Source organism: Bubalus bubalis, chromosome 1 (genome assembly GCF_019923935.1).
Source record: "Bubalus bubalis isolate 160015118507 breed Murrah chromosome 1, NDDB_SH_1, whole genome shotgun sequence".
NCBI classification, from domain to species: domain Eukaryota; kingdom Metazoa; phylum Chordata; class Mammalia; order Artiodactyla; family Bovidae; genus Bubalus; species Bubalus bubalis.
In genome coordinates this window covers 111,908,414-111,934,183 of record NC_059157.1, presented here as the reverse complement: position 1 = coordinate 111,934,183, position 25,770 = coordinate 111,908,414, and the positions used below count along the sequence as shown (strand labels likewise).

The following is a 25,770-nucleotide window of genomic DNA, read 5'->3' as shown; positions in this document are numbered from 1 at the left end:
AAGGGCACAACAACCTCAGGGGAGATGGTTCATGTAGGAGACCCATCCTCAGTGAATGACCTCATTCCCCACTGTAGCGTGGGGGCAGAGAGCTGCCAGACTTCACAGACCACTGTGGGCTGGAGAATAGGGATGCTGATAGCAACCAGTACAGACCAGGACTTCCACCACTTTTTAGGTAAGCTTCTGAATTCTGACTGGGCCACAAGCAGGGGAGGGCACCCCTGTATGATCAATCTGGAAGGCAATTAGTCCTGAATATTCATTGGAAGGACTGATGCTGAAGCTGAAACTCCAATACTTTGGCCACCTGATATGAAGAACTGACTCTTTTAAAAAGACCCTGATGCTTGGAATTGAAGGCGGGAGGGACAAGGGGATGACAGAGGATGAGCTGGTTGGATGCCATCACCGACTTGATGGACATGAGTTTGAGTAAGCTCCGGGAGTTGGTGATGGACAGGGAAGCCTGGTGTGCTACAGTCCATAGCGTTGCAAAGAGTCAGACACAACTGAGCGACTGAACTGACTGACTAACTTGTCTAACTGTCACAGTGAGGGCTCACAGGTGGGATTAAGAAAAAAGAAAAGTGATGATGTCTTACACACTTGGACTCATGGACAGAACTTCATACCCTATGTGTAATGTAATCCATGCATGGGGGCCCAGGATTTAACTGAAAACAGAGTTTCTGAATTGTTGTTTATTTAGAACAGCTGCAGCCCAGGGTTGGGTCCTATTCTTATTGCCAGCCTTGCTGCACAACCTCTAATGATGCAGGAGAGTTAGCCATCCCAACATCTGACTCTACTTTTAATGAAATTTTGCTGGATTCACAGACAGGTTCCCTAACACCACCTGAGAGAGAGAGAGCATAAAACATCTGCTATGAAATTTACCTCTTACTGCTGTTGTAAAATTGTCTTTTTAGAACCCTCCCTACTTAAGGCATAAACATCCTGACAATAAGAGAAAGAAAAGACAAGACACAGACTGGAAGAAAACATTTGTAAAACACAAATCTGATAAAGGACTGGTATCTAAAGTGTACCAAGAACTCTTAAACCTCAAATATAAGAAATCAACTCAATTTAAAAATGGCAAAAGATCAGATCATACAAAAGTCATCAAGGATATACTGATGGCAAATAAGCATATGAAAAGATGCTCAGCTTCATATATCATTAGGGAATTGCTGATTAAAACAACAATGAGCTAGTAACTACATACCTGTTAGAATGGTTAAAATTCACCAAACTGACAGTGCCCAGTGCTGATGAAAATGTGGGGCAAGAGGAACTCTCATTCATGGCTGGTAGGAATGAAAGGTGCTTTGGAACAGTTTCTTATAAAATTGAACATAAGCCTACCATATGACCCAGCAGTCATGCTCCTAGGTATTTACATGATGAACTGAAAACTTAGGTCCCCACAAAAACCAACACACAAATATTTACAGCAGCTTTACTCATTATTGTCCCAAACCAGAAGCAACTAAAATGCCCTTTAATAAGTGTATGGATAAGCCAACTGTGATACATCCATACAATGAGATATTATTCAGTGATTAAAGCATGAGCTATTAAGCCACAAAAAGACATGGAAGAACTTTAAATTCATACTTTTTGATGAAAGAAGACAGTTTGAAGAGACTCTATTCTGTATAATTCTGACTAGATGACCTAGAAAACACAAACCCATGAGAAACAGTATGAAGATCAGTGGTTGCCAGTGTCCATGAGGAGGGATGAACAGGTGGAGAACGGGGGATTTTGAGGGCAGAGAAACTGCTCTGTGTGATACTATAGTGGTAGATACAGGTTATTATAAATTTGTCAAAATTCATACAACACAAAGAGTGAGACAAAGTATAGAACAGAAAGATGATAGAAAGTATTAGTTGCTCAGTTATGTTCAACTCTTTGCGGACATGATGTTGTCTGCCAGGCTCCTCTGTCCATGGGATTTCCCAGGTAAGAATACTGGAATGGGTAGCCATTCCCTTCTCCAGGGATCTTCCTGACCTTGGCATTGAACCCAAGTCTCCTGCATTGCAGGAAGATTCTTTACCATCTGAGCTACCAGGGAACCCCCTATTAGAAATTCATCAAAATTCATAGAACACAAAGGGGGAGACTTAAGGTATGGACTTTAGATAATAATATATCAATACTGGTTCATTAATTGTAACAGATATACCACACTAATGCGAGATGATAATAATAGGGGAAATGGTCTACAAAACAGGGGTCATATGGGAATTCTCTGTATTATCTGCTTAATTTTTCTGTAAATCTTAAACTATTTTAAAAATAAAATCTATTAATTAAACACACAGACGTACTAACCACATACATTGATTCCTGGTAAAGCAACCAAATGAATGCTGTGACATTTTAGTGGGCTTCTAGATTAGTGGGTAAGAAATTAGCATCAATTTCACAGTCCAAAGATTCACTTCTCCGTGTTGCACACTTGTAATCAGATGCCACACATAAAATGCTGCAGTGGAAAATCTCCAGGTTTGTATTTCTGCCTTCTATTTTGACTTTTTTTTTTCATCTTTCTGGTGTGAAACTGTTTTTTATGTCAGTTCCTTAGGTAAATCAAAGGAAAAGCCCCCATTGTTTTCTAAGGGCCAGATCAATTAAAAATAGCTTTCAGTTCCATGTTTCTGGAGGAACATTCTTAGAAATAAAATGTTTCTTTTTTCTTTGGAGGGGATGAAATCTTGACTTATACTTGAAATAAATTTTATATAGTTAAGTATTGTTGAGTATTTTCCTCTGAACCAAAATTCTGCAGCCTCAGTATTTATGTCCTGCAAGTGGGTTGACAAGGTAGGTGAGACCCTCACCCTTATAGCCTCTAACACGGCTCCCCTCCCATCTTAGGCTGGCTTGTTTGGTCTCTCTAGATGCCCCTCCTTTACTCACTTTCTCATGATGCAAATTCACACCTATCATTCATGCGTGCTAAGAAAGAGGCCTTGTGTGTTGTTTCTTAACTTGTGTTTGATCAACTTCTGAACACCAAAACTAGGATGCATAATACACTTTTGCCTAGGTGTCCACTAAGAAGTCAGAAAGGCAAGGGGCACCAGCGGTTTTTTGCGAGATTCTATCAAGTGAATGCAAAAGATTCTTGTGGGCACTTTCTCTCAAAATCGCGTGGTGGCTTAACAAAACATACCCTAATTTCAGCAGCAAAATATGTTTCTTTGTATTGAAGATTACATCAGCACGTACTGAAAAGCAGGTTAAGCAAAAAAAATTGTCGAAAGGGTGTCAGGATACATCCATTTTAGAGAAAGAAGTTCTGTTTTACCGGAGATGGGGGTGAGCTTCAGATGAGCTGTTCTTTGTTGGGCTGGGGTGAGTGAAGAAGGGGAGGAAGATGGAGTTGGGTACAACAACCCCGCCATGTGAGGAACCAGCCATCCCATACTCAGGATCTGAGAGTGATCCGTGGTCTGGTGGAGACAGGGCAGAATGGGATGGGGATAGGCTTCAACACACCCAGAAATCAGGAGTTTCTGAGAAGTGTGATGTCTGCAGTGTGAGGAATGGCGATATTTGTCTCTGTGGAACAAGGCCCTTCACTGGGGGACTGGTCCTGGCGACTAGCTGGGAACTGGACTGCGGGTGAGAAGCAAGGTGAAGTCACAGAGCAACTGCAGCTTAAGGGACTGAGGAATTCACAACTCACTTGGTGGACAGAGACCAGGATCAGAAGCAGCAAGATAACACCCAGAACACCCCTTCCCACCTGCCTGCCGTGTGTACGCACACTGGAAGGACTGGGCAGAGCATCAGGGCTGCTGCCAGAGCCTCCATGGGGACTGGCAGTGACTATAGACTCTGGTGGCAGCCAAATATGCACATTTTATGTTTCACCTGTTCCCAGCCGTCTTTGTATCTCAGTTAACATTTCCCGTTTTCCAATAATCCTTAAAAATCCACAGATGGATTTAGAATTCCTACTTTTTAATTTGCCTTCATTCATCAACAAATGCTTAACCAGCTTTGATTGAGTGCAGGCCTTGGGCTAGCCCTGGGATCCAAGGTGAGCCAAAGCCAAGGGTACCTGCCCTCCCATATCCTGCAGGAGACCTGCACAGTCTAATAATATCAAGGCACGTGTGTGCTAAGTCACTTCAGTCGTGTCCAACTCCTTGCGACACTATGGACTGTATCCCCCCAGGTTCCTCCGTCCATGGGATACTCCAGGCAGGAATACTGGAGTGGGTTGTAATACCCTCCTCCAGGGGATCTTCCTGACCCAGGTATTGAACCTGCGTCTCTTACGTCTCCTGCATTGGCAGGCAGTTTCTTTACCACTAGCGCCACCTGGGAAGCCCCAATATTGTTAGGGTACTTGCCAGCAGCTGATTTTCAACATAAACAACTTCAGTTACATATGATGCCCTAATGATCAGATACCATCTTAAGAGCATGAAATAGATTCTAACTAGATCAGGTAGGCCACAATTAGGAAAATTTTCCCCAGGCCCTCCATCTCAAGGATAGGCTATCTGAGAGATACTTCATATTTTAAGTAGTTACAGTGTCTGCATGACTATTAATCATGAGTGGCCCCAACTGAGAGAGCTCCCTTGAAGGAGGGGTAGACTCAGTGATCCTTAACTAATTTAGTAATTCTGTACTCTAGCTATTCAGGTTTATTACAATATAATCTTACAATCTCAGGGCTTCCTCTGATAGCTTACACAAAAGATGGCCGATTAGTTAACAAATAACAAAACTACATAAAATCTTTCCAAAAGGAATAAAATCTATACAATGGCAAGTTAAAAGATTGATACAATAAACTGCCAATATTGGTGATGGCACTTTTCAGAATCTAACGAAATGAATATCTGATTCCAAAGTGATATCCTTTCAATCTTAGCTTTACCTGGGAGTATTGAACCTCAACTCAGAAGATTGTGATCTCTGAATTTAAAGTGGCCCCTTGCTAAAGAATAGGTGCTTACACATTTTGAGAAACTGTTGTTTCTTTCTCAACAGTTTCTGAAATGACAAATCATTTGACATTTGTCATTTCCTTTATAACCTCAGTTAGAAGAAATAAAATGAGGTAATATTCTAAAATGTAAAAGTTGCTAGAAGAGTTACTTCCATATATTTTTTCCTATGTGTGCAGAGGAGAGAATATAAACATAACAAAACTAACACATTTCAACAAACGACAGCAGATTTCAACTTTAGGGAAGCACAAAGATCTGTGAAAGCACCTTTTTATGCAAAATATTTATATGAGTATAAATAAAATGTGCACTACAAAATAAAATAAACTAGACTGGGGCATACAGAGCACAGCTAATATGACTAAGCTTGTTAAAAAAAAAAAAAAAAAAACCACTGGATTTTTTAAAGCTTCCATTTCACAACAGGGTTGAGGGAGGAGGCACTGCATTACCCAAAGGCTCACTTCCCTGTGTCATCTCTGTAACCAAAAGCAAAGCACAGAAGACTTCTGCGAACCTTTAAAATATGCATTTGTCAACTTGGATTTGCAATTTTCAAGTTGGTAGTGCAGAACCATAGAAGTGTAATTTTTGCAGTTCCCTTCACACACCTTTATCTGGAAAAAAAACATGATGTTGCTCTTCCTACTCTTCAGCAATGTGAGTAAACCTTTTTTGGAAAAGTGCCCTAAATAGATTCCCACACATCTGGTTTAAGACTAAAAACAATTTCAAATAAGACTTGCGCTGGTTAGCTACAGTTTTAATGTGAGGAGTTGGAATTTTTAAGAAGGATGGCACTTGTAAATCAGTTCCATCTTCATGTCTCATGGATTGAAGACAAAATATTGTATTTGTCATCACACTTGAGTTGCATTTTCACTGTGCATGGCCTATTTGCATACAAACAAAAGAGATTATTTTTAAAAGAGGTTTTCTGTGTTTTTGTTTTGGTCCTTTGGGATGACTGTGGTAAGACAGGACCAAGCCATTTTCATAACTTGGATTTCACACGTAAGTTTAAGTGACCCCTTCACTTCCCCTTCCTCACCACCCACTTCCAATTCATTGGCGGCCCATGTTAGGATCTTGGTCACCACTCATCAGGACTATTGCAACAGACTCCAAGCTGATTCCTTCTCACTATGCTTCACCCCAGTGGTCCCCAACCTTTTTGGCACCAGGGACTGATTTTGTGGAAGACAATTTTTCCACGGACCAGGGTTGGGGGATGGTTTCAGGATGATTCAAGCACGTTGCATTCATTGTGTGCTTTATTTCTATTATTATTACATTAGCTCCACCTCAGATCATCAGGCATTATTAGATCCCAGAGGTTGGGGTCCTCTGCTTTACCCTACCATTATCTTTCATCAAGAACAATCTGATTTATGGAACGTCCTTGCTTTAAAGACTTACTCCCTGTTCCTCATGGATAGTTATCACACTTCTTACTTAGCAAGATCCATGGGCCCCTTCACAGCCTGAATCTGAGTTTTCTCTTCTGCTTTTATTGATCAGCTCATATAACTCACCCTCTAGTCACATGAACTGTTCTCTAGTTTTGGACCCTCACAAACCCTTTCATGACTCTTTGCCTTCTTTACCTTTGCACAAACTGTTCCTTCTGTCTAGAATGCCTTTCCTGCCTTCTCTGTTTGGAAAATACTTCTTCTCCTTCAAGATTCAATCATTCCACGGTTCACAGTTGAAACCTTTTTTATTTTTTTTGGCCATCCTTCCCTCCTCTTTTCACAATATCTCTATCATCCTTCCTCCAAAATCACGTTATGTATTCTTCCATTATAACAATTTCCTCATTGTGCTACAGTCTCACTGCTCATATGGCTCTCCTGTCCTGTCTTCCACAAGTGCAGGGGACATGTTTCATTCCCCTTTGCATTCCCGCTGCTTAGCAAAGGAACAGGTCCAATAAATGTCCTTAAAGCTAACATCTGTTAGCTGATTGCTTATGAGCTAGGTGCTCTGCTAAGTACTTCAAATCTGTCACTTCATTTAATCCGCACAGCAAACATACAAAGTTTACAAGAGGAAACCGTTTCAGAAAAGTTAGGCCATTTTCCCAGGGACACACAGCTGGTGATCTCAAGATGTTGGTGAGATATAGAATTGAATCTTTTGTAATTTCTAGCTGATAATGCTATGTGACCATCGTTAGAATGTCAGGTGTCAGCGTACTTTTTTGGTGTGGTTTGGCACTTTTTGAGTAAGTCTCTCTACTCTGCCCCTTACTAATTTTGTGATGTTGAGTGACTTACTAAACCCTGCTAAACCTCAATTTCCTCATTTTGTTTTCAATGGGGAAAATAATACTCGGCTCACATGGTTGTCGTAAGGATCCAGGGACAATACCTGACGTCCGTTCCTAGCCCTGTCCCAGCCGTCGCAGCTACCACTGTCCCTGTTCTGAGCCACACATTCCATATTCCTGCATTAGCTCACGTCATCCTTTTCCTCTGAAAAACGGAAACTGTTAAACCTTCTAACTGATGAATTAACTGAGACTTAGAGAAGTAAGTAACCTGCCCCAAAGTTCCTTTAATCTAAGCAAATGTTTTTCCTAAAGCCCCCCACAACTGAAGGAGCCCCTCAGATCGATACCTAAGTAGTGTGTAAAGGGATAGTTCTGCCTGAATGTGTGAAAATTCTGATAACTGGGTTTCAGTTTGTTTTTCTTAACATTATTTTCTTACAACTATGAACATTTATTAAGCTTAACTTACATTTATATATTTTAGGTGGCTTTTTTTGTTGTTGTTTGGCTTTCACTTTATTCACTTGCCTTGAGCCTGGCCTTCTCTCATCTGTAATTAGGAGGTCTATTATAGCAACTTCTGAGTTATAAGTAAGAATTCATTTGCTAGAATTCAACCAGAAAAGGCAGAGCCAAAGAAATTAAAGACTTCATTTCAAATATTGGAAATAATAAATTTTAAAGAAAAGAATGTGAAGCCTCAGATATTTCATTTTCACAAGACTTTGCATCCTTTATAAATGCTTATAACCCTCATAGCATTGGTAAGTACCAATTTTACTTTAATTTACAGATGAAAGTGCTAAAGTTTAGGAAGCTGGATGTTCCCCAAGGTGACACTGCTAATAAGTACAAAATTACTTATTAACTTCTTAGTATTTGACACCAGCCCGACTGACTCAAAACTCAAACATTTTTCCAAGACACAGAACTACAGACAAAGGGAAAACAGCCACTTTTGTGCTCCTGGGGTTCCCTCCCACATGTCACTCTTATAAAAATGTCATCATATTTGATATTTATACCACTAATCTGAACTCTTTGAGTGCAGAAATCATGTATACTCATCTTTGGTATACTTCTAATGTGTGGCACTGTGCCTGGCATTGGAGAAGGAAATGGCAACCCACTCCAGTATTCTTGCCTGGAGAATCCCAGGGACGGGGGAGCCTGGTGGGCTGCTCTCTATGGGGTCGCACAGAGTCGGACGCGACTGAAGCGACTTAGCAGCAGCAGCAGTGCCTGGCATAGAGGTATTGAATAAACTGAAAAAAATTACTAAGGACAGAGAAATAGGCAGTGGTCAAGTTTGCCTGTATATGCTTTTTTAAGGCTTTTGATACAGTCTTAAATTCCAGAAAAGTTATAGCCATTCACAATCCCACAATCAGTGGTATATGACGGTACGATTCTTCATATATACACTGAGCATTTTTACCCTGACCTCCTAATAAAACATAAATTGTTAATTTGATAAATGAAAATATCTCATTGGTGGTTCACTGTCATTTTCCTTAATACTTAGTGAGGATGAGTATTTTGTGTCTTTTAAAATTACATTTTAAACTCTTTATTTTGAAACAAAGCTTCAAAGGTGGTTGGACAAAGAGTACAGGGAGGCCCTTGCACCTTTCCCCCAGTTTCCCCCAGTGGCGTTGTTTTACATAATGCTAGTACAATGGCAAAATCAGGAGACTGACATCGGTTTAATCCACAGAGCCTATTCAGCTTCCACCAGTTTTAGGTTTCACGTGTACTCCTTATGTGTGTGTATGTAGTAGTTCTCTGCCATTTTCTCACACACATAGATTCATGCAGCAATTGCCATTATCAGGATACTGAACTGATTCATCACCCCAAGACTCCCTGGTGTTACCTCTTTGCAGCCACACATGCCTCTTCCTTTGCCCACCACCCCTAGCCATGGCAACCACCAACTGTTCTGTCTGTGATTCCGTTATTTCAAGAATGTCACATAAATGGAATCACATAGTAGCATTTTGGGATCAGCATTTTCACTTAGCATCATTCCCTGGAGAGTTATTCAAGTTTGTGTGTGTATCAATAGTTGAGTCCTTTTATTGCAGGGTAGTATTCCATGGTACTAGAGTTTCAGCTTCAGCATCATTCCTTCCAAAGAAATCCCAGGGCTGATCTCCTTCAGAATGGACTGGTTGGATCTCCTTGCAGTTCAAGGGACTCTCAAGAGTCTTCTCTGATGCTGGGAGGGATTGGGGGCAAGAGAAGAAGGGGACGACAGAGGATGAGATGGCTGGATGGCATCACTGACTCGATGGACGTGAGTCTGAGTGAACTCTGGGAGTTGGTGATGGACAGGGAGGCCTGGCATGCTGTGATTCATGGGGTCGCAAAGAGTCGGACACGACTGAACGACTGATCTGATCTGATCTGATCTGATTCCATGGTACATGTGTGCTTCAGTTTGTTTAATCATGCATCCATGGAAGGACATTTCCCCCCTAGTTTTTGACTATTAGGAATAAAGCCGGTATGAATATTCATGTACTGTTTTTTGTGTGAACATAGGTTTTCATTTCTCCAGGATAAATGCCCAACAATGCAATTGCTGTGTTATATGATAAATGTATGCTTAGTTTTGTAAGAAATTGCCAAACTGCTTTCCAGAGGGGCTGTACTATTTTACAGCCCCAATAGCAATATCTGAGTGATCTAGTTTCTCTACATCCTGCCAGTATTTAGTGTTACTATTATTTTTTACTTTATCCATTCTAATAGGTGTGTGGTAATATCTCAATGAGGATTTAATTTTCATTCCCATAATGGATAATGATGTTGAATGTCTTTTCATGTGCTTATTTGTCATCTGTATATCTTCTTTGGGGAAATGTCTTTATATCTTTTGCCCATTTTCTAATTGGATTATTTGTTTACTGTTTAATCTGATAAATGAAAATACCTCATTGATGTTTGAGTTGGCATTTCTTCAATTTCTACTGAAAATGAACATTTCTTGTTATTTATATATTTTTAAATCACTTAATTATTAACTACATTGGATTGCTTTTGTCACTTCATAATTTTGTTTTCTATTCCCAGTTACACTATAAAAATTATATGTCAGCTTTTTGTTCTATACTCTCCATGCTGCCTTAAAACTATCAGGTTCTTGCTGATAGTTCTATAGTTTAGTTGGTTGAAAATAGTCATAAGATGGAGGTGATGATCTAGGTTTTCCTTTTGGGTCCTTATTATTTCAGGTTTTATCCCATGATTATTTCCTGTCTGGTACTGACTAATTTATTTATTTCACTAAATGCTCATTTAACAAATTTTTATTAGCTCCTTAGTAAAGTCAAACCTGATAAATTTGATCCTCAATAATAAAGAAGTGTGATATTTGGGTTGCTTGGCAAAAAATATCCTGAGGCTACAGAAAGCAAATTTTAGGCTCATTTTGACTTTAAAGCTTTCTAAGAAAATGCTTCAGTACTTCCCTATTCCAATTCTACTATGCTTTTTTCCTGCTTATTGACATACATTATGAATGATCCCCCAAATTCCACTCAGGCTTGTCTTTTCCTTTACATCATCAGATTCACCACAGGCTTACAACATCCCCTTTACAACATCAGATTCATCATAGATTTCATCTCTGGGAAGCTTTAAATAACACATTTCTTAGGGCTTAAAAAAAGAGAATATAATCTGTGTTAGAACATGTAAAATGACAGCTGGAAAAAGCAGAGGAGACACCAGGTCTGTCTGGCTGACTCCAAGGTGTCTCCATGTGGCTCTTTTCTGGGCAGCATAGACGAGCTTGGTTCAGTGAAGAGGTCCCCTCTCATCACTCAGTGTTTTGTGGGAGTGGTCTATCTGCTGTCTCTCTTCTCAGCTCTCTAAGACCTACCTCTCTACTTAGCTGAGTGCTCCGCAAAGGTCGCCACAGACCTCTGGACTGATATTTTCAGTCATTCTCCTACTTCACCTTTCTGCAGAATTAACACTGTGACTACCCTCTACATTGTGGAATGTTTTTCTCCTCTTAGCTTAGGTGACCTAATCCTTTTTTTGGTTCCTCCCTCACCTCTCTGAAATACTTATTCATGGTTTCTTCCTCTGACTATCTGCACTCTCACCAAAGGATTATTTACACCCACCAAATGGATTAGATTGTTAGGGATGTGGTAACAAAGTACTGAGTGGCTTAAATGGAAATTTGGAAGCTGGAAGTCCAAAATGAAGTTATCAGCAGTGCTGATCCCTTCTGAGGGTTATAAGGGAGGGATCTGTTACAAGGCCTCTTTTCTTGGTACATGGCTATCTTCTCCAGGTTTCTTTACATTGTCTTCCCTCTATGCCTGCTTCTGTGTCTAAATTTCCAATTATTTTTAAACATATCAGTCATCTTGGATTAGGGCCCACCCTAACAACCTCATTTTAGCTTGATTATCTATGCAGAGACTCTATCTCTAAATACAGTTACATCCTGAGGTCCCATTAAGAAGAATGGTACTTTCATATACTACGGATTGTGGGATTGTGAATGGCTATAATTTTTCTGGAAAGCAATTTAAGACTACAAATTTTGAGGGGACACAATCAACCCTTAACCCTCAGTCCCTAGAATCACTTTTTCTGTATCTCAGATGCTCAGTATAGAAATTCAGTAAATATACTTTGTCTTTCTGTGGCCATGTCCTCCTTTTTTTTTTTTTTAACTGAAGTATAGTTGATTTACAATATTGTGTTAGTTTCAGGTGTATGCCTGCCTTCTTCCTTGTATCTCTCTCCTCTTTGGGTTCCAGTGACACCATTTTTTTCCTATCTTGTTCCACTCTCTCGAGGCCCTCCTTAATGTCTAATGTGGACTCTTTATCTTCATATACCTCCCTCGATCTTGAAGTTTTCCAGGTTCTATCCTTGGCTTCTTCTTACTCCACCATCCCCTCTCCCTAGCAATCTCACCCACAAAGAGAATTTTCAACTATAACCTATACTGAGGCTGAAGACCTTTAATATTTTCTGCAGCCTATACCTCTTTCTTGAACTTCACACCTGTATATCCGCTTGTCTGCTTGGACATCACCATCTAGCTGGTCCAAGAGATCTCAAATTTAGCATGTTAAAAAATGAATTCAACTTCTGTCCTCTTTCCCCATGGCCCAAACCCATCCACATTTTGGGAAGGATGCCACTATATACTTAGATCTCTCCTTTCAAGCTCAATATCTGTCAAAAAGCAAATTCTGCCAATTCTAGTTTGTAAATATGTCCCAAATGTGTCCTTTCCTCTCTGATCCCACCATAACTGCCCCGGTCTCATGTTCTCAACTCTTCTCCTTGAATCAGTTTCCTATAGTCTTATTAGTCTAATAATTTCCTAAATGATTTTGTTGTTACCTTAAATCAGTTATGCATTCTGCTGCCTGTGGAATTAAAAAAAAATTTTTATGGTATTTTTGCTTGTTTATGGTTCTTCAAATGTAGGCTGTGATTTTGGGATAATCACAATGGATGCCTGGGCTTGTGGGGGTGGGGGCAGGGGGGTGTCTTTGTTCTGGCTCCTCCCAGGGTCCACCTTATCCTCTATGAAAACTATCTGTCAGGCATCTTCTAGCAGTATATCTGCAATTCCATACACCCCATCTGTCTGTTTGATCACCCCAACCTTGGGGGGTGGGGTTTGTTTAAGTTATGTAGACTCCCCATGAAGCCCACAGCTTGTGGCCTATAAAAGCCTCAGGAGGGTCTCTGAGCCATCTTTTCTCTTCTGCAATAGCTCTTTGCTCCTGGCTTCATCTCTGCATCTAACTCAGGTCTCAGCTGCTTTACCCTCATCCTCCTTTCCAGCATTTGACTTCCTGCTGTGATCAGAGTCATTCTCTGGAAGTGGCTGGACTTGTCCTTGGACTCTGCCTGTTTCATGTCAGCTCCCCTGGGAGCCCAGCCTAGGGTTGCCCTGAGATGGCTGGATGGCATCACTGACTCGATGGATGTGAGTCTGAGTGAACTCCGGGAGTTGGTGATGGACAGGGAGGCCTGGCGTGCTGTGATTCATGGAGTCGCAAAGAGTTGGACATGACTGAGTGACTGAACTGAACTGAACTGAGAGGCTCAGAGCAGATTGAACACTTACGCTGGACAAAAATCTTCCTGAATTCTAGTCCTAGCATTGACATCAAGTAGCTGTATTATCTTGGACAAATGACCTCCCTTCTATTTCTTAATCCTAACTGTAATAGTAATAAACAATATTAATAATCACTGAGTACTTTTCAAAGCAAGGTTCTAAGGTACTTAGAACCCTACATGGATTATCTCATTAAAATCTCACACTTATCACAATTATCCCCATTACACAGTAAAACACTAAAGAATTTTGATTGTTAAGCAACTTGACCAAAGTCACACACCTAGAAAGTGAAAGAGTCAGGCACAGAAACCCCAGCACTTTGGTTCCTAAGTGTGGGCACTTAACCCCTGCACTGTTCTTCCTTTTACCATGCAGCTCTCTCTAGAGCCATACTATGCATTTGCAAAATAAGGAAATGAGCATTCTGATCTCTTCCACATAGAATATTTTATGAAAACAGGCTTATCAGGATCTAGTGATTTATGGGTAGAGAGAGTATGTTTTTGAGGAGTCAAGAGACAGTCAAGAAACAAAAAAGTTAATCAAAAATGACCCAAGCCCTAACAATGAAACTCCACAAATTATGAGTGATCATGTACCACTGGACAGCTGGCTGCTTTTCTGAAAGAAGCCAGCTATTGGTTATGTTTTCTTAAATATCTAGCTTTATTTTTCTGCCTGCAGATGTGATCCAAATTCAAAAGCACAAAGTAGAAAATAGAAATCATCTGTATTTCTGACTAACATTGTATATAGGTATTATGTGTAACAGTAGTAGCAGTGTACATTCTGGGTTTTTTGTTTTTATTTTTCTGTAAGCGAAACACATGAATTGTTCTACATTAGAAGTTTTTAATGATTGCATGGTATTTCATTATGGATGTTCCATAATTAACCAACTACTTATGTTTAGACATTTAAGTTATTTCTAAGATTTTCCCTATGAGAAACAATGGCAAGAAAAATATGCCTGAATCCTTACAATAAATTCCTAAAAGTTGAACTACTTGGTTAATAGGCATATATATTTTCAGAGCTTTTGGTATGTATTACTAGATTATCATCTAGAAAGATTGTATTATCATCAACAAGTAACAAGGGTATAAATGTTCCTCCCTCCTTAGAAATCATAGGATTCTCACTTGCTTTTCAAAATATTTGTCATTTTGCTAAAAGAAAAATGTCATTTCACTCTTAATTTGCATTTCTTTTATTTCAGATGGGACTAAACAATATTGGCCATTTATATTTTGAAGTTTCCTGCTCATGACCAATTTTCAAGCACTGTGAAACAAAGAGAATCTTAACAACAACAATTACACAGTGGCCTTTGGTTCTATACACATCTGTAGCATAATTAAGGGGTATCACTTCTATGGTTCCACAAAATCTGTAAATTCTGAAATTGCTTACTTCTTATATGGGCAATAATTTCACTGGAGGGAAAAGAAGTCTTTACTTGGGAATTAAATTCTAATCTTCTGAAGTAAAAGCAGAAAAGCTATCTACCAAACCAGTAAGCATTGGGTAGATGAGGGTTATGTAGATTTTCAAAGAACAATAATAACCAGTAACCCCAGCTGCTACCATCCAAGAGAAGGGTATGTGTGACTTTTTCCAGTAAGTCACAGCCATGGGGGCCTGCCAGGGCTTGGAGAAACCCTGTGGTGCAGGGCAAGATGGAAAGAAAGATCTCAGCTTTACTCCTTCTGACCATCGTGATGTTTAGTTAATTATTAAGCTTCTTTAAGCCACAGTTTTCTCATCTATAAAACACAATGATGATATCATCTGTCTGAGATTCATTGCAAAGATTAAAATATAGTGAAATCACAGTAAACTTAGCGTATATCATGCATATTTAATACCCGGTAGCAAATTGAATTATTCCACCTCCTTCTGCTACTTCACCGTGCTCAGAATCTCCCATGGCCTGTTTGTGACTCACTGTCTGGATTCTGTATTTTCTTCTTACACCTCTTCTTATTCCTCTTCCTTTTTCTTGGCCTTTCTTCTACTGTTTCTATCTCATTCCCCACCCCCAGGCCAAACTGAACTTGGTGTCCACTGAATTTACTCCCTGACATTTGTTATACCTGTACAGACATTTAAAAGTTTCCTGATTCATGAAATCAGTAACTGCAACATTTAAATATTTAAAAAGCAAATCTAAAAAGTTAAATTATGTAAAAAACCCCTAACAGCCAATAAACATTTTGATATGTCCAGTAATTCACATTTTTAATTAGTAGTCAAATGTTTTTGGTAGGAATTTTTTTAAATCTCCCCTGCCTTGGAGGTATGGGATCAACTTAGAGTGGTAGAGTAAGAAGGGAAGAATGCCTTCAAGACTTTAGCAAACCTTCCATAGCATAGATGGAGCTTTCTCCCAAGTTTTCCTGCCACATAAATATGCCCTTAACACATAATTAGCATTTTTGGGCAAGAAGGACAGAAAACAGCACCATCTTCAACCCCAGCCTGACACTGAGGTCACCTAATTCATAACTGTCTTTCAAAGAATAAGAATGATCACTCACCATTTGAAACGCATTTTCGCTATTTCTGCTGTTGGGGTTACTTCTGGGAATGGACTGCGCTTGTCTGTCCGTCTGTCTGTCTGTGCTAGTCCGCTTTAGAGTGGCAGGAGGAGCAACCCCTCCTACATCCGTGAAAGCCTTCCTCCTCAATGACTGTATAATCTGTAACTTTCTGTATTAAAGGCTGTTCCTCTTTTTTTCTACAGATTTTGCCAACACTTGTGGAAGAAATTTAACCCTTTTCTTGCATTTGAGTGTTTTCACCTACGTCTAAATGTATTTAAAAAATAATAATTCCAGTGGCTTGAGTTCCAAACATGGCATTAAGATGAGATTAATTAAAAATCTCCCCTCTTGAAACTCCCTCAAAAAGCCTAAAAATTAACATAATTAACAAGAGGGGGGAAAAAGACCTCTGCATTTATAAAATGGAATAAAAGAATATCCTATAGATTATGGTAAGACAATAAAAAGTATGATTTAGTATGGATGTGTATTGGAAGTGGGTAGCCTCCCCTTGTGATTTCTACTACCAAGATGACAGAAGATTTCACTGGACTTCAGGACAAGGGGATGTTCTCATGTAAGATCTGCACAACCAAGGAGGGCAAACAAAAACCACCGCTTTTATTATGTCACTCCTATTATAGCCAAAGATTAAACTGGTCAAAGAAAGGATCCTGAAATAGAGACCTGAAAAGAAAGCAGTATCCTAAAATGAAAAGATGTGCTCTGTGATGACTAGATGGGTGGGTTGGGGGAGGGAAAGGGGGGAGGGAATATATATATATACTCATATAGCTGATTCAGGCTTCCCGGTTGATACTGGTGATAAAGAGCCTGCCTGCCAATGCAGGAAACATAAGAGAAGTGGGTTCAGTCCCTAGGTCAGGAAGATTCTCTGGAGGAGGGCATGGCAATTCACTCTAGTATTCTTGCCAGAAGAATCCCATGGACAGTGGAGCCTGCCAGGCTACAGTCCATAGGGTCACAAAGAGTTGGACACAACTTGAAGCAACTTAGCATGCGCAAGACACAATTAAGGAACTCAAAGGGTTCAGACTGTCAAAAATATTTTTAAGAAAATGATTTTCATTTCAAGAAATCACCATGAACATTTTAAATTCCCAAAACAAGGAAAACTAAAAAAAGGAAAGAAATTCAAGTGGGATGAATGCAGAGAAAGCTAAACCAGTTTGGCCTCTTAATCAACACTAAATGTCAGAAAACCACAGAATAATAGACGTAAATTTTGAGGTAGTGTTCTCTACCCAGATAAGATGGTGGTTAAATGTGAGATCAATAGGAACATATTACTACAGAAAAACTGCAGCAATAAAAACACTACCACTAAGATAACCTTCCCAAATAAATTATTTAAATATGTATTCCAGAATAGTTAAAAATGAATTAAAATTGAAAGTCTAAGAATGGAAACACTATGGTTAAAGAAAGAAAGCTTAGGTGAGCTTAAAAGTCAGTAAAACATATAGAGATAACACTAAAAATAATTGTTGTAAATTAGTTTAGAAGATTAGAATGTTTAGAAAAAATCATTAGAGATAGAGTACCTGTATTTTTATAGAAGTTTGAAAGTAACAGGTGATAGGATTTTGGGAAGATGGCAGAGTAAGAAGCACCAGGAATCTCTCTCATTACTGAGACAATTGCAAAGGCAGCCTTTGTCTGATGTAACTATTCTGGAACTCTGCAGTCTATTGAGGGCTCTCAATTTTCAAGGGAAGGTTTGGACTGTAAACTGTGGTTAATTTCTATACATTTCAGCTGTTGGCACAGAAGCAGATACTCATCTGCCACTCCCAGCTCCACTGCAGGCAACTGTGCACGGTTCCTGGAGCTGCTTGCACATAGCTTGCATGAGTCAGAATGGACAAAAACAAGGCCCTATACTCCCAACCTATGGGGTTTATGTTCTGATCCCTGATGGCTGCTTCTGATACACAAGCACAGAAAAGAGATGAGAAGCCATTTTGTTGCACTTCCTCCTCCAGCTGAAATGGCCTACAGAGAGGATTTAAAGGACTGGTCCCCTTTCTCTTCCTTCGTTTTTCTCTTTTTCCCGTTTTTGGAGCCAGACATTAAAGACAAAGAAATTCGAAAGCAACTGCATATATGGGGAAATTGTGAAAGGCAAAGATTCACAAGAGACCTGTGAGAACCTTAACTTTATACCTCAGTCTGATCCTTAGCACAGAGACAAAAAGGGAACAATGTGAAAGGTAGACAATCTGATCTCCAGGGTTAGTACATTATTAAGATTCAAATGTCCAGTTTTCAGTAAAAAAAAAATCATATCCAATGTATATAAAGAAATATAAAGTATTAAAAGAAAAAATAAATCAACAGAAACTGCTCTTAAAGACTTCATGGCACATCTACTGGACAAAGACTTTAAAGCAACTGTCTTAAAGATGCTCAAAGAACTAAAACAGGATGTAGAGAAAGTCAATAAAATGATGTATGAACACAATGGAAGTGTTGGTAAAAGAGTTACAAAACCTAAAGAGAAACCAAAAAATTATAGAGCTGAAAAGTACAATAACTGGTATTTTAAAATTCACTAGGAGTCAAACCAAAATTTGAGTAGGCAGAAGAGTCAATGAACTTAAAGATGAGACCAAAAAAATTATCAAGATTGAGAAACAGAAAAAAATAAAGATGAAGAAAAATTATTAGAGGCTAGGTTACCCATGGAACACCCTGACATTAATCAATATATTCATTGTGGGAGTCTAGAAGGAGAAGAGAGGGAGAAAGGGGAAGAACACTTCACAAATTTCATGAAAGACTTAAATATAAATATTCAAGTAGTTCAACAAACTCCAAGTAAGATGAACTCAAAGAAACCTATACTGAGACATATAATGAAATTTCTGGAAAGCAAAATACAAAGAGAGAATGTATTTATTTATTTTTGGCCATGCTAGGTCTCTGTTGCTGTGAGGGCTTTTCTCTGGTTGTGGAGAGCAGGACTGCTCTCTAGGTGTGATGTGGAGGCTTCTCATAGCAGTGCTTCTCTTGTTGCTGAGCATGGGCTGTAGGAATTCAGGTGTCTTCAGGCTCGAGAGCCCAGGCCCAATATTTGTGGCTCATGGGCTTAGTTGCTCCCAGGCATGTGGGATCCCAGATCAGGGATCGAATTCATGTCTCCTGCATTGGTAGGTGGATTCTTTACCACTGAGCCACCAGGGAAGCACCAGAGAACCTTCAAAGCATCAGGTGAGAAAGACTTGTCATATACAAAGTGTTAGTCACTCAGTCATGCCTGACACTTTGTGACCCCTTGGACTGTAGCCTACCAGATTCCTCTGTCTACGGGATGCTCCAGGCCCAGAATACTGGAGTGGGTAACCATTCCCTTCTCTAGGAGATCTTCCCGACTCAGGGATTGAACCTGTGTCTCCTGCATTTCAGTCAGATTCTTTACCTTCTGAGCCATCAGGGAAGCCCCTTTAGGGTCCTTTATAAGATTATCACCATAGTATTAATACTTTTTAGAAACTTTGGAGGCCAGAAGGCCATGGGCCAATATATTCAAAGCACTAAAAGAAAAAAGAAAAACCTATCAACCAACAACCCCATATATGGAAAAACTGTCCTTCAAATGTAAGGGAGAAATTAAGTCATTCCCAGGTAAACAAAAGGATTGTTTACTACTTGATTGTCTTCACAAGAAATGCTCAAGGGAGTCCTGCAGGGTAAAATAAAGCAAACTAGAAGTAACTCAAAGTTGTGCAAAGAAATAAAGATCTCAGTGAAGTTTAATAAACTGGCAATTCTAAAAGCTAGTATCATTAGAACTTTGATTTGCAACTCGATTTTTTTTTTCAAAATAAATAAAACAGAATGTACTCTTATTTAAAAAGTGGAATATTAAAAAATTAGCTGTAAAAGATATGCATCAAAAAATACCTCACAGAAATGTTGAAAATAAAAAAATCGAAAAATATATACCATGCAACTACTAATTGTAAAAAGATGCTAAAACAAAATATTAATGCATTTAACACACTTATTAGTTTGTATTTTGGGCCCACAATGAATAAAGATGTAATTCTGTGATGTCAACAACTGAAAGGGGTGGTGACAGAGCTATAAAGGAGCAAAGTTTTGTTTATTAAAGTTAAGCAAATATAATTCAAATTAGAATGCTACAATTTTTAGATGTTTAAATATAGTCCCCAAGGTAACCACAAAGTTTGGTGGTTATATATACATAGCTATATATAGTTATATAATATATATAAAATGATATGAGAAAGAAATTTGAGCATTTCACTATAAAAAAGAAAATACAACTAAGCACAAAAGAAGACAATAGGGTAGGAAAATAAGGACAAAAAAAATCTATAAGGCACATAAGAAGACAAATAGAAAAATGAAAAAAATAAGTCTCATCAGTAATTACTGATAGTTGAAGACTTCATTAGCCACTCTCCATAATGGGTAGAACAACCAAACAGAAGATATGCAAGGAAATAAAGGACAGTAATATAAGCCTAACAGATCTGATGAACATACATATAACATTTACCCAACAACAACAGCATTGATCTTCTCATTAACAGAAGATATTTTCTAGGATAGACTATAAGTTAGGCCTCAGATTCACTTTCAGTGAACTTTAAGAGATAGATATAATACAAAATATGTTATCAGACCACAATGGAATAATGTTAGAAGTCAATAACAGAATCAAAACTAAAAGTTCACATATTTATAGAAATTAAGAAACATATTTTTAAGCAATCAGTAGAGCAAAGGGAAAATCCCAGGGGATATTAGAAAACCTTAGAGAAGAATGAGAACAAAACACATCAAAACTTATAGAATACAGTGAAAACTAGGACTAAGGTGAATATTTATAGCTATAAACACTGATGTCAAAAAACAAGGATCTTAAATTGACAACATAAGGAACCAGAAACTTTACAGCTTAAGTAACTAGAAAAAGAAGAACACACTAAACCCAAAGATAGCAGAAGGAAGGAAATAATAGCAATTAGGACAGAAATAAATGAAAAAAGAATGTAAAAAATAGAGAAATCAATGAAATCAAAATGTTGTACATTTTAAAAGATAAAAAAAAATTGACAAACCTTCAGCTAGTTGGATTAAGAACATGGAAGATCCAAATTACTAAAATCAGAAGCAATCAAAGGGTCAAAGAAGGAATTAAAAAAAGGAATACAAAATAATCTTGAGACAGACAAAAATGAAAACACAAATTACCAAAATTCATGGTATGCAGAAAATGCAGTTCTAAGAAGGTAGTTGATAGGAATTAATGTCCATATTAAGAAAGAAAAGAAGTCTCCTTTAAATCTTTAAGAACTTATCAGTAAATTTTAAAATTGTGCTATTTTTGTCATCTATTTTACTTTACCCATGCTTCAAACATTGTTATTATTTTGCTTTATACAATCGCTTATTTTTTAGCACATTTAAATCTAAGAAAAAGATTTTATTTTCTTTTATTTATTCATTATTTCCTTAAATTTTTTGTATATACATTCATATCTCATTTTATTGCACTAGGCTTTATTACACTTTGCATATGCTTCATATTTTACAAAATGAAGGTTTGCAGCAACCCAGAGTTGTCAGATAATGGTTACCATTTTTCAGCAAAAAATATTTTTTACTTAAGGTATATTCATTTTTTAGACATTATACTAATGAACAATTAATAAGCTACAATATAGTGTAAACATAACCTTTATATATACTCAGAAATCAAAAAAATTGTGTGACTCACTTTGTTGAAGTGATTTGGAATCAAATCAGCAGTATCTCTGAGGTACACCTGTCAATTCTAACCAATAAATATTCCTTCACCTAAATGACTGTTTTTTTTTTTCCACATTTCTTGGGGATGAATTTTATCAACATTTATCTGAAATGGTATTTCTCCATCATTTCTGAAGACAATTTTTTTCTGAGTGAGGAACTGGAGGAAATTCCTTGGTGATCCAGTGGTTAAGACTCTGTGCTCTCACTGCCAGGGGCCTGGGTTCAATCCCTGGTCATGGAACTATGATCCCACAAAACGAGTGCCCCTACCCAAGGGGAAAAAAAAAGAATTGGAATTAACAGTTTTTTTTTTTTTTCTTTTCAGCACTTTATTTTAAATTTTTTTTTTTTAAATTTTATTGGGGTGATAGTTCATTTACAATACTATGTTACTTTCAGGTATACAGCAAAGTGAATCTGTTATACATTTATCCACTCTTTCTAATATTATTTTCCTAGGTCAGGCCATTATAGAGCATTGAGTAGAGTTCCCCATGCTGTTCAGTAGGTCCTTATTAAGTATCTATTTTATACATTGTAGTGTGTGTGTGTCAATCCCAATCTTCCAATTTATCCTTCCCCCACCCTACCCCATGTAACTGTAAGTTTATTTTCTACATCTGTAACTCTATTTCTGTTTTGTAGATAAGTTTATTTGTAGCCTTCTTTTAGCTTCCACGTTTAAGTGGTATCAAGTGATATTTGTCTTTCTCCATCTGACTTACTTCACTCAATATGACAAGATTCGGTCCATCTATATTGCTGCAAATGGTCTTTCAGCACTTTAAACATGTTACTCCATTGTGTTCCTACTTAGTTTCAAGTTTCAGGGGGAGAAAAAAATCTACTGTAATTCTTTTTTTTTCCTGGCTGTGTCATGTGGTATGTGGGCTCTTAGTTCCCTTACCGGGGATAAAACTCAAGCTCCCTGCAGTGGGAGCGTGGAGTCTTAATCACTGGACTGGCAGAGCAGTCCTAAATCTGCTGTAATGCTTCTCCCTGTTCTTCTGTAGGAACATTTTTTCCCCTATTTTTAAGATTTTCTCTCTGCTCTTGGTTGTCAGCACTTTGAATATTGGGATGGACTGAACTGTTCCCCTCCAGAGCTATATGTTGAAATTCCAACCCCAAGTACATGGAATGTGACTATATTTGAAGATATGGTCTTTAAATGAGGCTGTTAAGAGGGTTCCTAATCCAATCTGACTGATATCCTTATAGGAAAGGAACGTTTAGATACAAAAAGAGACACCATGGGTGACAGCCATGGACAAAGTGATGACCACGTGACAAGATAGCAAGAGGTTGGCCATCTGCCAGCCACGAGGAGATGCCTCAGATGAAGCCAACCCTACCACACCTTGATCTTGAACTTGGAGCCTTCAGAACTGTGAGAAATTGATTTCTGTTGCTTAAGTTACCCAGTCTGTGACATTTTGTTATAATAGCCTAGCAAATACAAATACCAACCATGCTGGCACCCTGATCTTGGACTTTCCAGACTCCAAAACTGTGAGAAATAAATTTCTGCTTAAGCCACCCAGTCTAAGGAATTTTGTTATAACAGCCTGAGTCAACTAGGACAGCCTCATAATTTTTTGTTTAAAATCAGATGTTTTATACAAAATAATAGATGTTGAGGTAAATATGTTTTGTGCTTAGAGTTAAACATGCCTTCCTTCTGCTAGGTCCTTAGCCATGTGGGAGTTGTGTTAATTTTGTCTGGAGTTGAGTTGGGTTTGAAGTTTGTTGTTGATATGGCACACCTCAGTGTACCATAGGCTTCAGATTTCTCTAATGATACCTTGTGAGGGCCCACACAACCAACACCAGGGTGTTTCTTCACATGTCTGCTCGACACACGGTTTTAACTCATTCTGTTTTGAGTCTTCCCTTTGAACTGCTCCCCAGGAAGAATCTGTCTTTTGCAATTCTCCTAGCTATCAGTTCAGTTCAGTCACTCAGTCATGTCCGACTCTGCTACCCCATGGACTGTAGCACACCAGGCCTCCCTGTCCATCACCAACTCCCAGAGTTTACTCAAACTCATGCCCATTGAGTTCGTGATGCCATCCAACCATCTTATCGTCTGTTGTCCCCTTTTCCTCCTGCCTTCAATCTTTCCCAGGATCAGGGTCCTTCCCAATGTGTCAGTTCTTCGCATCAGGTGGCCAAAGTACTGGAGTTTCAGCTTCAACATCAGTCCTTCCAATGAATATTCAGGACTGATTTCCTTTAGGATGGACTGACTGGATCTCCTTGCAGTCCAAGGCATTCTCAGGAGCCTTATCCAACACCACAGTTCAAAAGCATCAATTCTTCGGCACTCAATTTTCTTTATAGTCTGACTCTCACATCCATACATGACCACTGGAAACACCATAGCCTTGACTAGACAGACCTTTGTTGGCAAAGTAATAGCTCTGCTTTTTAATATGCTGTCTAGGTTGGTCATAACTTTTCTTCCAAGGAGTAAGCATCTTTTAATTTCATGGCTGCAGTCACCATCTGTAGTGATTTTGGAGCCCAGAAAAATAAAGTCTCACACTGTTTCCACTGTTTCCCCATCTATTTACCATGAAGTGATGGGACCAGATATCATGATCTTCGTTTTCTGAATGTTGAGCTTTAAGCCAACTTTTTCACTCTCCTCTTTCACTTTCATCAAGAGGCTCTTTAGTTCTTCTTCACTTTCTGCTATAAGGGTGGTGTCATCTACATATCTGAGGTTATTGATATTTCTCCTGGCAATCTTGATTCCAGCTTGTGCTTCTTCCAGCCCAGTGTTTCTCATGATGTACTCTGCATAGAAGTTAAATAAGCATGGTGACAATATACAGCCTTGATGTACTCCTTTTCCTATTTGGAAATAGACTGTTGTTCCATGTTCAGTTCTAACAGTTGCTTCCTGATCTGCATACAGGTTTCTCAAGAGGCAGGTCAGGTAGACTGGTATTCCCATCTCTTGAAGAATTTTCCACAGTTTATTGTGATCCACACAGTCAAAGGCTTTGGCATAGTCAATAAAGCAGAAATAGATGTTTTTCTGGAGCTCTTTTGCTTTTTGATGATCCAGCAGATGTTGGTAATTTGATCTCTGGTTCCTCTGCCTTTTCTAAAACCAGATTGAATATCTGGAAGTTCACAGTTCATATATTGCTGATGGCTTGAAGAATTTTGAGCATTACTTTCCTAGCGTGTGAGATGAGTACAATTGTGCGGTAGTTTGAGCATTCTTTGGCATTGCATTTCCTTGGGATTGAAATGAAAACTGACGTTTTCCAGTCCTGTGGCCACTGCTGAGTTTTCCAGATTTGCTGGCATACTAAGTGTAGCACTTTCACAGTATTATCTTTTAGGATTTGAAAGAGCTCAACTGGAATTCCATCACCTCCACTAGCTTTGTTCGTAGTGATGCTTTCTAAGGCCCACTTGACTTCACATTCCAGGATGTCTGGCTCTAGGTGAGTGATCACATCATCATGATTATCTGGGTTGTGAAGATCTTTTTTGCACAGTTCTTCTGTATATTCCTGTCACCTCTTCTTAATATCTTCTGCTTCTGTTAGGTCTATACCATTTCTGTCCTTTATTGAGCCCATCTTTGCATGAAATGTTTTCTTGGTATGTCTAATTTTCTTGAAGAGATCTCTAGTTTTTCCCATTCTATTGTTTTCCTCTATTTCTTTGCACTGATCACTGAGGAAGGCTTTCTTATGTCTCCTTGATATTCTTTGGAACTCTGCATTAAAATGGGTATATCTTTCCTTTTCTCCTTTGCTTTTTGCTTCTCTTCTTTTCTCAGCTATTTGTAAGGCCTCCTCAGACAGCCATTTTGCTTATTTACATTTCTTTTTCTGGGAGGATGGTCTTGCTCCCTGTCTCCTGTACAGTGTCACAAACCTCAGTCCATAGTTCTTCAGGCACTCTGTCTCTCAGATTTAGTCCCTTAAATCTATTTCTCACTTCCACTGTATAATCGTTAGGGATTTGATTTAGGTCATACCTGAATGGTCTAGTGGTTTTCCCTACTTT

The 25,770-nt window shown here is 38.7% G+C and overlaps 1 protein-coding gene across 4 annotated transcripts in view; it reads right to left on the bottom strand.

Moving 5' to 3' along the window:
- The window catches only part of CD86 (CD86 molecule), a 67,029-nt gene extending 50,959 nt beyond the window's left edge, over positions 1-16,070 (bottom strand). For 2 of the 4 annotated variants that reach the window (XM_025284991.3, XM_025285021.3), the window contains exons 1-2: positions 15,922-16,008; positions 1,624-1,683 (exon numbers count right to left, since the gene is read on the bottom strand). Coding sequence is in view for 2 of the 4 variants with exons in the window: in XM_006073429.4 (XP_006073491.3) it covers positions 15,922-15,935 (14 nt within the window). In the remaining 2 variants the exon portion in view is untranslated. Of the gene's footprint in view, positions 1-1,623; positions 1,684-15,921 lie in introns of all 4 variants that reach the window. The other 2 variants (XM_006073429.4, XM_006073431.4) reach the window with 1 other exon arrangement.
- Positions 16,071-25,770: the final 9,700 nt, after the last annotated feature.